Source organism: Staurois parvus, unplaced genomic scaffold (assembly GCF_062004578.1).
Source record: "Staurois parvus isolate SC_StPar_1 unplaced genomic scaffold, SC_StPar_1.0 ptg000303l, whole genome shotgun sequence".
Lineage (NCBI taxonomy): Eukaryota > Metazoa > Chordata > Amphibia > Anura > Ranidae > Staurois > Staurois parvus.
In genome coordinates this window covers 16101328-16112164 of record NW_028318099.1, presented here as the reverse complement: position 1 = coordinate 16112164, position 10837 = coordinate 16101328, and the positions used below count along the sequence as shown (strand labels likewise).

The window sequence follows — 10837 nt, the reverse complement described above, 5'->3', positions numbered from 1 at the left end:
TGTAGAAAACATTTGTATTAAATCCTCACTGATCCTGCTGCCTCCTTAATGCCTTTTTTCTGCTGAACAGCCATTTATAATAGGAGCACATGGCACACCCGCAAGCCAAGCTCTTGGATCGTGGTTGTGGCACGGCCCTATTGACTTGAATGGCTGGAGAAGGCTTTTCACATTGCCGTTATGACTGGTTTCTGACGGCTGTACTTAACGCTTTAGGTGGGCAGCCAGTTGGTGGTAGTGATATCACCATAAGTACTCACCTACATGTCCGCTTGTAGGTGGGTGGTCGGTGATGGTAAGGGCATTAAAAAACCCCACAGATCTATCACCCATGTGCGCCTCCCCCTTGGCCGCAGTTTGAGGAGAGTGGAACTGCCTATCTACATTACATTTTGATAATTGTATTATAAAGGTACACTGAGAACTCCAAAGCAGCAGCACAGATGAAGAACAACCCCACAGTGAACGGAAGACGTTCTCCCCAAAACAAAGCCGGGGCTGAGCTGCATCACTAGTTACTAGGAACACAGCCAGTATGAGCACATCGCACACGTGCCAGGTTTTCTGCGCCGTGAGTACGCGCACGGGAGCGAGTACGTAGGCAAGGTTGTAGGCGTTCCTTCCTTCTCCGTTCACCGGAAGCGGAAGTTGTGTTATGAAAGCATGGCAGTGTTGTGGACGGCATGTTAGTTGTCATTGAGAAGTCTTGTGTCTGGGATGTAAACACGAGGTGTGTATAAAGTAGGGCATGGCTGGGAAACATGGAGAGGAGCATTGCACTGATGAAAGGCACACAGGAGGGGAGGTGGTGGTACACACAGTGCGGGGGATGATGACATTGGGGGTCGCTACACTACACTGCTGTGGTCCGGCTGTTGTGTTTAATTATAGCAGACCATTACAGGCTGGTTACAAGGACATCTGCATGGAGTCTGCATGTTGTTTCTTGCCTTGCTTTCCTTCAGCACTGCAAAGCCTTGCTGGTAGGTTCATTGGCTCCGGTATAGATTGGCCCTGCTATGTGTATGTGAGGGCAAGGACTGATATGAATGTACAGTATACGTCAAGCACTGTGTAAATTGTTACACTATATAAATAATAAAACAAAAATGGTTACTCTATGGTACATGAATTCCCAGGCAGCACTATGCCCACTGCTCTGTAATCCTGCCATGTTCACCTTTCCAGTATTGGGGGGTATGTGATACTGCCCTGTCCTGGGGTTTATACTCGGTCATCACTTATGGGTGATATAAAACATATATTCTTTGCCTCTGTCAGTCCTTATATAGTTAGCTCAGCCAGTCCCCAAGATCCATCCTTGAGGGAGATCATGTAGTCATGGGCTGTGTGCCCCCCTCCAGCTTCAGTCAGACCTCTCATCACTGCGGCCACCTCGGACAAAGTCGCTGAATTCTTATGCCCCCCATTTCCCATGTGGCTTCCTTCGCAGGTCATGTGATAGATCTGTGGCATTTTACCATGGCAGACCTCCCTCACCTTGGCTAGGTACCACTATGATGATAGATGAGCAGACACTCCATTGTTACATTAATTTCTCAGCAGGGCAGATCCTAGGTGCAGGCTGTCCTGGTTAGGAGGCTGGGTGGTTATTCTAGCGATTAAGGAATTGCGCAAGACAGTTGAAAAAGAACAGCAGGACTGTGACAGGCAGAGCGCGCTTAAAGGTTAAATTCACTTTTCGGAGTATGTTACATGTTCCAGCAGCTGCAGCCTCTCCCCTCCTCCCTGTGACAGTGAACGGGAGATCTTTTCCCCCCTGTTACTATTTGAAAGTAATGTGGCAGTGCGGGGCTAATGCCACATCATTCATTCACCGTTTCTTATGAGTGCATGAACTACAACTACTGTCAGCCATTGTGGCTGACTGCTTGTAGTTCTGAATGTACTTCGGGGTTCCTGATGAGAGGCCTAGTGGTTCATTCACAGGCCCTGCAACTTGTAAGCAGGTACAGTCTGACCCCAGGTTCACATATGTGGCTCGGTACATTGCATTTGATTCGCACAGGAACCGCACCGCATTCCTGCGCAAATCACTTTAGAATTGTGTGAGTTGCGATTGGAGCCATACATTTTGTATGGCTCTAATCGCACCGCACCAAAAAGGTGCAGGACCCTTTTTGGGTCCACACTAGAATCAGATCGCATGGATATTCACACCTATACGATCCGATTCTGCACATTGCACTGCATTTTGCGGACCGATTTCGGGGTGTTAACATACACACCCTCAGTGGTTCCCATGAACGGGGTGCGATTCTGATGCAGTGCAGAATTTGCACAGACAATGCTGCAAATTCCGCACCACATCAGTGTGAACCCAGGCTGAAAGTTGCAGGGCATGCCTACAGGTCTCTGGCATTGCACCTCTGATCTGCTAGTCACAGTTGCAATGCTTTCTAGGCTTATTAGGGGAAAAAGTAATAAATGCAATTTTTTTTTTTTACCTGCAAAAAATATGTGCATTTATTATTTTTTCCTAAAAGGTCAAATTGTCCTTTAAAGTAATATTAACGATAGAGCCAATTTAGACGGGAGTCAATTAACCTACCAGTATGTTTTTGGAGTGTGGGAGGAAACCCTCACAAGCACAGGAAGAACATAAAACTCCATGCAGGTAGTGTCCTGGTTGGGAATCGAAGCAAGAACCCCAGGGCTGCAAGGCAGGTGTGCTAGGAAAATATAGAGAGGCAAGTTATAACAGATAAGAATTGTGTTGGGGAATAGTACTATAAGATACAGCATAGTATAGAAGAAATTTAGTGTATGTAAACTCTAACAATTAACTTTTCTGATTTGCTCCCTGTTGGTCTGGTAAACATACCCTTGAAAGCATTTTGTTATATCTGTTCTGTGAGTGAAAATAAAATCTGTAGATCCTGCCAGAAATCATATGAGTTTAGAATTTCCTGTGCTCTCTGCTGACTATTATGTAGCTTTGTTCAATGCTATCTCTATGGACTACAACACTCCTCCCCCAGTATTGTGGAGAAGAGGGGATGTGTTCTGTAGCCTAAAACACTTCCTGTCCTAAGGTAACAACACTCCTTGTCCACAAATACAGTACAGCCAGTAAATGTTGGCAATCTAAAATATGCTACTGATAAGATCACTAGGTGGAAGTAAATGAAAAACTTGGGGAAAAAAGGAAACTAAAACAGCCACGGCATTTAAGGACTGGTAAATTTGTGTGTGTAAATCTACACTAAAATTTACACTTTGTTGTGTTTATTTTTTTCAGCAACTAACATTGATGAATGTTCTGCTTTCATTCTACGACGATTGCTGCTATCAACCTGGAAGTCTTATTTTCACACTAATGACAACATCATGCCAACATCTTGGTTATGGACAGTGGACACTAACCAGCTCCCTAAGTGTTAGCTTGGGTACAATGACCATGGCATGAACAGTCACCTTACAATCATTTAATCTAAACCAAGATTTCCTTTGTAACTGACTTGGGTCTGCTCTGGAGATGTACTTGGCACCAAGGTGTTTGGAAAAATAGTGGCATGGCAATGCCTTCTGCAAATTTGCGTCTTTTTGTGTGATTCCTTGTCAAATCCACAAGTGAGGATAGAAATGTTGAGCCTTCTCTACAGGATGTAGAAGGATTATTCTGGGAAATCATGTTACCATTCACAATGATGAGATGTGCCTTCTACAGACTGGTCCCTGGGCCTCCATTCCAGATTACAGATCATCAGTTCCTTTCCTGTGCTGGGAAGATCAGATTACATTATGGGGCTGCTTGGAAAGGGACGCTGGCTTCTGCAGGTGTTTCCCGTAGGCACTTTAAGAAAGATCTGTTAACAATCTTGGATGCCCCCATAGCACCAGTAACTGTGACCGAACTCCGACAGTACCTCCGGGCAAAGAGCATTTCCTTTCATGATGGCTACAGCTGCTTGCATGTCCCTAGCCCTTTCACCTGCAACAAAGGCAACAACCTTTTCATTGACAAGACCACTGGGCGCTTTCTTTGCAAGGAAACATTGCTGGAAGGTACTTGGGCAGATTTTAAAGACAGCATGGAGATGCTCAACAAAGAGAATTGTTCTTTCCTGAGCCCTGACACCATGGCCACCCTCTTGGGGGACAGTGATATCGAGGATGAGGATACACATTTTAATAATATGGAGGTGTCTCGGATCTGGAACAGAGCAGTTTGGTTTCATGATGTTGAAGAAGAGTATTCTCAGCTTATAAAGGCTATGTTCAGCATTTCTAAAATTACCGATAGTACACTGAAGAAGTTTGGGGTAAAGTGTTTCCAACCTACCAAAAGTCTGGTGTTTCCATGGTATAGCCCAAGGGATTCTACTGTGAAAGGTTTAAAACTACTGTCAGCTACATGCCAGGATGATACAGTCAGTTACATTGAAAATTTTTACCCTCTGCCTTCACATTATCAGAATTTATTTGGCCTTTCTGTACTGGGAAAGAAGGACACGGAAGTTGTGATCACCAGCAGAGAAGTAGATTCTTTAGCCTTACACCAGGCAACAAATGTAACCACAGTATCACTACCTCGAGGAATAAGTTGTTTACCCCCTGTCCTTTTACCATATCTTGAGCAGTTTAAACGCATTATTCTGTGGCTCGGTGATGATCTGCGTGCCTGGGAGGCTTCCAAAGTATTTTCTAAAAAACTCAGCCTTAAGAGGTGCTCATTGATCCGACCTGCAGACCAGCAGCCCAGCCCTCTGCAGGCACTTAATCTTGGACTTAATTTCAATAAGATCCTTAAAAGCTCTCTCCCAGCCAGTCACAAGTCTATCATTTCATTCCACCAACTCAGGCAGGAGGTGTTTGGTCAGCTGGAAAATTCTGAGCAAGTCGCTGGCTTAAAGTGGGACAGATTTCCTGAGTTAAATAAGCTGCTTAAAGGACACAGGAAAGGCGAATTGACAGTATTTACAGGTAAAATATGAAAAGTAAAGGTAGCATTTTTGTTGATTTATGGGCACTCTTTAATTGTACATATCTCAGTTACGCATTCTTGTTTTGTGGTGTGGTTAGTTTGAATGTTTGTCTGGATGTTTTATCTCTCAAACCTCCCACCCTCCTGATGAAGCACTGTTTTCTGTGAAACGTTGAATACTGGATCCTCTTAACAGCCTCCATTCTTATACCAGGAACAATGTATAATAAGCTTTACTACCCTGTTGGATCAAGGATGGTATCTACTGCTGATTAATGGGGCCTCTTATATGCGGAGGAGAAAACATTTCTTTTCTTTTTAGATACATTTTCACATTAATGTGTTAATACATTTTACTACCTTTAACCACTAGCCTTCTGGGCATTTATACCCCCTTCCTGCCCAGGCCAATTTCCATTTTTCAGCGCTGTCGCACTTTGAATGACAATTGCGCGGTGTGGGGTTAGCTCAGGTGGGGGATCTCCTTCCCTGGGACAAAGGTAGACCGCACAGCAGGCTTTCATCAAAATCTGACTGGTTGTCAGCTTTATTTAAAAGGTTTGCAGAAAATAAACAGAACATGAAAATAAACCCTTGCCATCCAGGCACTAACTAAACAAAAGATGATTCCTCTCTCAGAGGTGAAGGGCTTCTCCCTGTCACCAAAACAAAGTAACAGCAAACCTTTTCTTGCAGGTATAGTCCATACACACAGCTCTCTCAGAATACCTCTCTGAGTCCCAGGCCACGAGCCACTCCTTGCTCCAGCCCTGCCTTATTTATACCACCTGTTGGTGGTCATCAGTGGAGCCCAAACTCTGGTCCGGAACCACCTCTGCCATTGTGGCCCCAAAAACCCGGAGTGGACTCCACCTTACACCTCACAATATGATCTCATGCGAGGTGACACATATCGTCCATCCATCACTTTGCCGTTCATACTGTCACATATCCCCCCCCTCTGCTCAAGCCCCTGCGGCTGAGCAACTGTCCCAACCAGGCAATGGACCCGGGAAAGGGCATCTACATTATTTTGCAGTTTCCCCGCTCTGTGTTCCACTGTGAATTTGAACACTTGTAGCGCGAGAAACCACCTTGTCACTCGACTGTTTTTTTCCTTATTATCACACATCCATTTGAGCGGGGCATGATCAGTAACCAACTTGAACGGTCTTCCTAACAGGTAATATTTCAGGGCCTCCAAGGCCCATTTGATGGCCAAACATTCCTTCTCCACAATGGCATAGTTTCTCTCATGTTTGTTGAGCTTTCTACTTAGGAAGACCACAGGGTGCTCCTCCCCATCTCTGATTTGGGACAGGACAGCACCTAGTCCCACATCAGAGGCATCAGTCTGTACCACAAACTCTGTTGTGAAATCTGGAGTCACAAGCACAGGTTGAGCACAGAGAGCTTGTTTCAGCCTTTGAAATGCGGTCTCCGCCTCAGGATTCCACTTAATCATGACTGACCCCCTACCTTTTGTCAGATCTGTCAGTGGGGCTGCAATGGTGGCAAAATTGGGAATAAACCGCCTGTAGTACCCCGTGATTCCAAGAAAGGCCCGGACTTGCTTTTTATTTACAGGTTGGGGCCACTTTTGAATCGCCTCAATTTTATTGATCTGAGGCCTAATGAGACCTCGACCAATGATGTAGCCAAGATATTTGGCCTCCTCCAAGCCTATGGCACACTTCTTGGGGTTGGCGGTAAGACCTGCTTCCCGCAGCGAATCTACGACCGCTTGCAAGCGGGACAAATGAGATTCCAAGTCTGGACTGTGGATGACGACATCGTCCAAATAGGCAGCTGCATATTGGCGATGTGGTCTCAACGTCTTGTCCATCATCCTTTGGAATGATGCAGGAGCCCCATGTAAACCAAACGGCATCCGCTTATACTGAAAGGACCCCTCGGGGGTGGAGAATGCCGTCTTTTCTTTTGCAGCCTCCGTTAAAGGAATCTGCCAGTAGCCTTTGGTCAGATCTAAGGTGGTTATGTACCGAGCCGTTCCCAACCTGTCAATGAGCTCATCCACCCGAGGCATCGGGTACGCATCAAACTTAGACACACTGTTCAGTTTCCTGAAATCATTACAGAAACGAATGGTTCCATCTGGTTTTGGGACCAACACTATGGGACTTGACCACTCACTGTGAGATTCCTCAATCACTCCCAACTCTAACATGTCCTTTATTTCCTTTGCCACCGCTTCCCGCCTGGCCTCGGGTATTCTATAGGGCTTGACATTTACACGGACCCCGGGCTGGGTAACTATGTCATGCTGTATGACAGTCGTCAGTTCAGGTAGGGGGGAGAAGAAATCTCTATTTTTCCTCACAAACTCCTTAACATCATTTTGTTGGGCTACTGACAAGGTTTCCGTTATAGGTACCTGAGGGGCCACGGGAACCACGTCCTTTTGGGGGCTTGGTACTGCCAACAAACTTTCCCTGTCTTTCCAAGGTTTTAAGAGATTAACATGATAGATTTGTTCGGGTTTCCTTTTTCCTGGCTGGTAAACTTTATAATTTACTTCCCCCACTTTCTCCCTAATTTCAAAGGGACCTTGCCACTTTGCAAGGAGTTTACTTTCCACGGTAGGGACTAGCACCAGCACTCTATCCCCAGGGTTGAAGGTACGGATCCTGGCACCCCGGTTATAAACCCTTCTCTGGACCTCCTGGGCTTGCTCCATGTGTTCCCGAACGAGTGGCATGACAGCTGCGATTCTATCCTGCATCTGTGAGATATGCTCGATGACACTTCTATAGGGCGTGGTCTCTCCCTCCCAGGTTTCTTTTGCAACATCTAGCAATCCCCTGGGATGTCTACCATACAGTAATTCAAAAGGCGAATATCCTGTAGATGCCTGAGGTACTTCTCGTATAGCAAACATGAAATATGGTAGCAAAAAATCCCAATTTCTCCCATCTTTGTCCACCACCTTTTTTAACATATTCTTAAGGGTCTTGTTAAACCTTTCCACAAGCCCATCGGTTTGGGGGTGGTAGACCGAGGTGCGGAGATGGGAGATTTTGAACAATTTGCATAACTCTTTCATAACTCTAGACATAAATGGCGTGCCCTGATCCGTTAATAACTCCTTTGGAATACCCACACGACTAAACACCCGGACAAGCTCTTTAGCGATATTTTTAGCGGAGGTATTCCGCAAGGGGATGGCTTCCGGATACCGGGTGGCATAGTCAAGTATCACCAGTATGTGCTGATGGCCCCGGGCAGACTTTACTACTGGACCCACTAGGTCCATGCCCACTCTTTCAAATGGTACTTCAATTATGGGTAGAGGTACTAGCGGACTGCGAAAATGGGGTGAGGGCGCAGAATATTGACATTCTGGGCATGACTCACAGTGCGCTTTGACGTCTCCATGTAAGCCTGGCCAGAAGAATCTCTGGGTTATTCTCTCCTTTGTTTTCTCTACACCCAGGTGTCCACCCATTATATGCCCATGGGCTAAATCCAGTACCATCCGGCGAAAGGGTTTGGGGACCACTAACTGTTCTACCACCTCCTCCCCCTGCTTTACCACTTGATACAGCAAGTTATTGTTAAGAGCCATGTAGGGAAAAGACACCGCTACATCATTTTCCACTGGTTCCCCATCAATCATTTTAATGTTTTCACGGGCTCTATTAAGTGTGGAATCTTTCAGTTGTTCCGTACAAAAATCCTCTTTTCTGACCTCTAGGTCAGGCACCACATTCTGTCCACTCTCACTAGAGCCAGCGATCATCTCTTGCTCTATCTCCTCAATGTCTGGGGTTGGATCCAACTCCTCCTGCTCCCCAGCCATTACAGATAAAGGGAAAAGATCTACGCCTTCCTCGGACACACCGACAGTTTCCCCTTCCACCTTGCCGTCAAAGGGGTCAGGAGTGAGTTCAGGAGTTTTCTTTGTTTCCCCAGCAGGGGGAGCTCGGTCCTCCTGACTCCCCTCCTTATCCCATAACTTCCAGAAATGGGGAAAATCTCTCCCCAATATGGCTTCATGAAGCAGAGAGGGCACCACCCCCACAGAATGGGTCACAGGGCCCCAGGGAGTATCAATCTCCACCAGAGCAGTCTGGTAATTACGTGTATCACCATGAATACAAATAACCCCAATCATGCTAGGGTGTAAGCTTGCAGGGTTTACCAAATCACTCTTAACCAAGGTCACAACACTACCCGAGTCTAGCAGAGCAGTTACTGGCTTTTCATCAATGGCAATCACACACATTTGTTTTTCCATGCGTTTCTGACATGCTGCAGTACATACCACCTGTGCAAACAGAGACATGCGTTTTCCTAAATAAGCATTTTCACATTGCATAGGTTCATCATTTAAAGGACAGTTTGCAGCAATATGACCCAACGCATGACAACGATAACAGATTATATGTTCAGTGCTTAGACCTCTAAATGGCTTTGGGGACCTTCCTGACCTATTTGGCCAGTCTCTAGGTCCTAAGCCTACAGTCTCCTTATCTGACACAATAGTCTTATTTTTTTCTGAGCCTTTGGCCCATGGAACAGTCTTACCGGATCTTCCGGATAGTTTTCCACCCCTAGTGACCTTGGGGTACGGCCCAGGTGAATGAAGAAAGTCCTCAGCGGCTGCATATCTCTCCACCAGGTCCACCAGCTCGTTTGCAGATTTAGGGTCTCCACGGCCGACCCACTTCCTCAAAGTGGCAGGGAGTGCACGCAAATATTGGTCCATGACCACACGCTCCACAATCTGAGGGCCTGACAATACCTCTGGCTGGAGCCACTTTTTGGAGAGATGTATCAAATCGAACATCTGAGATCTGGGTGGTTTGTCAGCCCTAAAATGCCACTGATGCACCCGCTGAGCCCGGACTGCAATGGTGACACCCAGGCGTGCAAGGACCTCAGCCTTCAGTTTCTCATAGTCCTGGGCATCCCCTGGTTCCAGGTCATAATAGGCTTTTTGGGATTCACCTGTCAAAAATGGTGCAAGCAGTCCTGCCCATTGCTCCTTTTTCCATCCTTCCCGAACAGCAACCCTTTCAAAAGTTGTGAGATAGGCCTCCACATCATCCGCAGGTGTCATCTTCTGCAAAACATAGCTGGTCCGCGCCATTTTCTGCTCCACTGGCAGTGGATCTGCAGATTCCTTCTTTAATTCTAATAGGTGTTGGGCCACCTGCTTAAGGAGCTCTCGGTCTGCTTGTTGGGCTTCATGTTGTGCTTGTTGGGCTTCCGACAACTGGCGATTTGTCTCCCGTTGTGCTGCATTGGCCTGCAGCAAGGCTCTTATTATTTCCTCCATCTTCCCACTTGCTCAGGAACTGCCCGCATCCTCCACCATATGTGGGGTTAGCTCAGGTGGGGGATCTCCTTCCCTGGGACAAAGGTAGACCGCACAGCAGGCTTTCATCAAAATCTGACTGGTTGTCAGCTTTATTTAAAAGGTTTGCAGAAAATAAACAGAACATGAAAATAAACCCTTGCCATCCAGGCACTAACTAAACAAAAGATGATTCCTCTCTCAGAGGTGAAGGGCTTCTCCCTGTCACCAAAACAAAGTAACAGCAAACCTTTTCTTGCAGGTATAGTCCATACACACAGCTCTCTCAGAATACCTCTCTGAGTCCCAGGCCACGAGCCACTCCTTGCTCCAGCCCTGCCTTATTTATACCACCTGTTGGTGGTCATCAGTGGAGCCCAAACTCTGGTCCGGAACCACCTCTGCCATTGTGGCCCCAAAAACCCGGAGTGGACTCCACCTTACACCTCACAATATGATCTCATGCGAGGTGACACATATCGTCCATCCATCACTTTGCCGTTCATACTGTCACAGCGGTCATGCAACACTGTACTCATATGAAATTTTTATCATTTTTTTGTGACAGA

General features: G+C 46.4%; 1 protein-coding gene across 3 annotated transcripts in view; it reads left to right on the top strand.

Moving 5' to 3' along the window:
* Positions 1–598: 598 nt before the first annotated feature.
* TWNK (twinkle mtDNA helicase) overlaps positions 599–10837 on the top strand; it is a 44916-nt gene continuing 34677 nt past the window's right edge. For all 3 annotated transcript variants that reach the window (XR_016313582.1, XR_016313581.1, XM_089683292.1), the window contains exons 1-2: positions 599–730; positions 3263–4947. Coding sequence is in view for 1 of the 3 variants with exons in the window: in XM_089683292.1 (XP_089539418.1) it covers positions 3654–4947 (1294 nt within the window). In the remaining 2 variants the exon portion in view is untranslated. The remainder of the gene's footprint in view (positions 731–3262; positions 4948–10837) is intronic.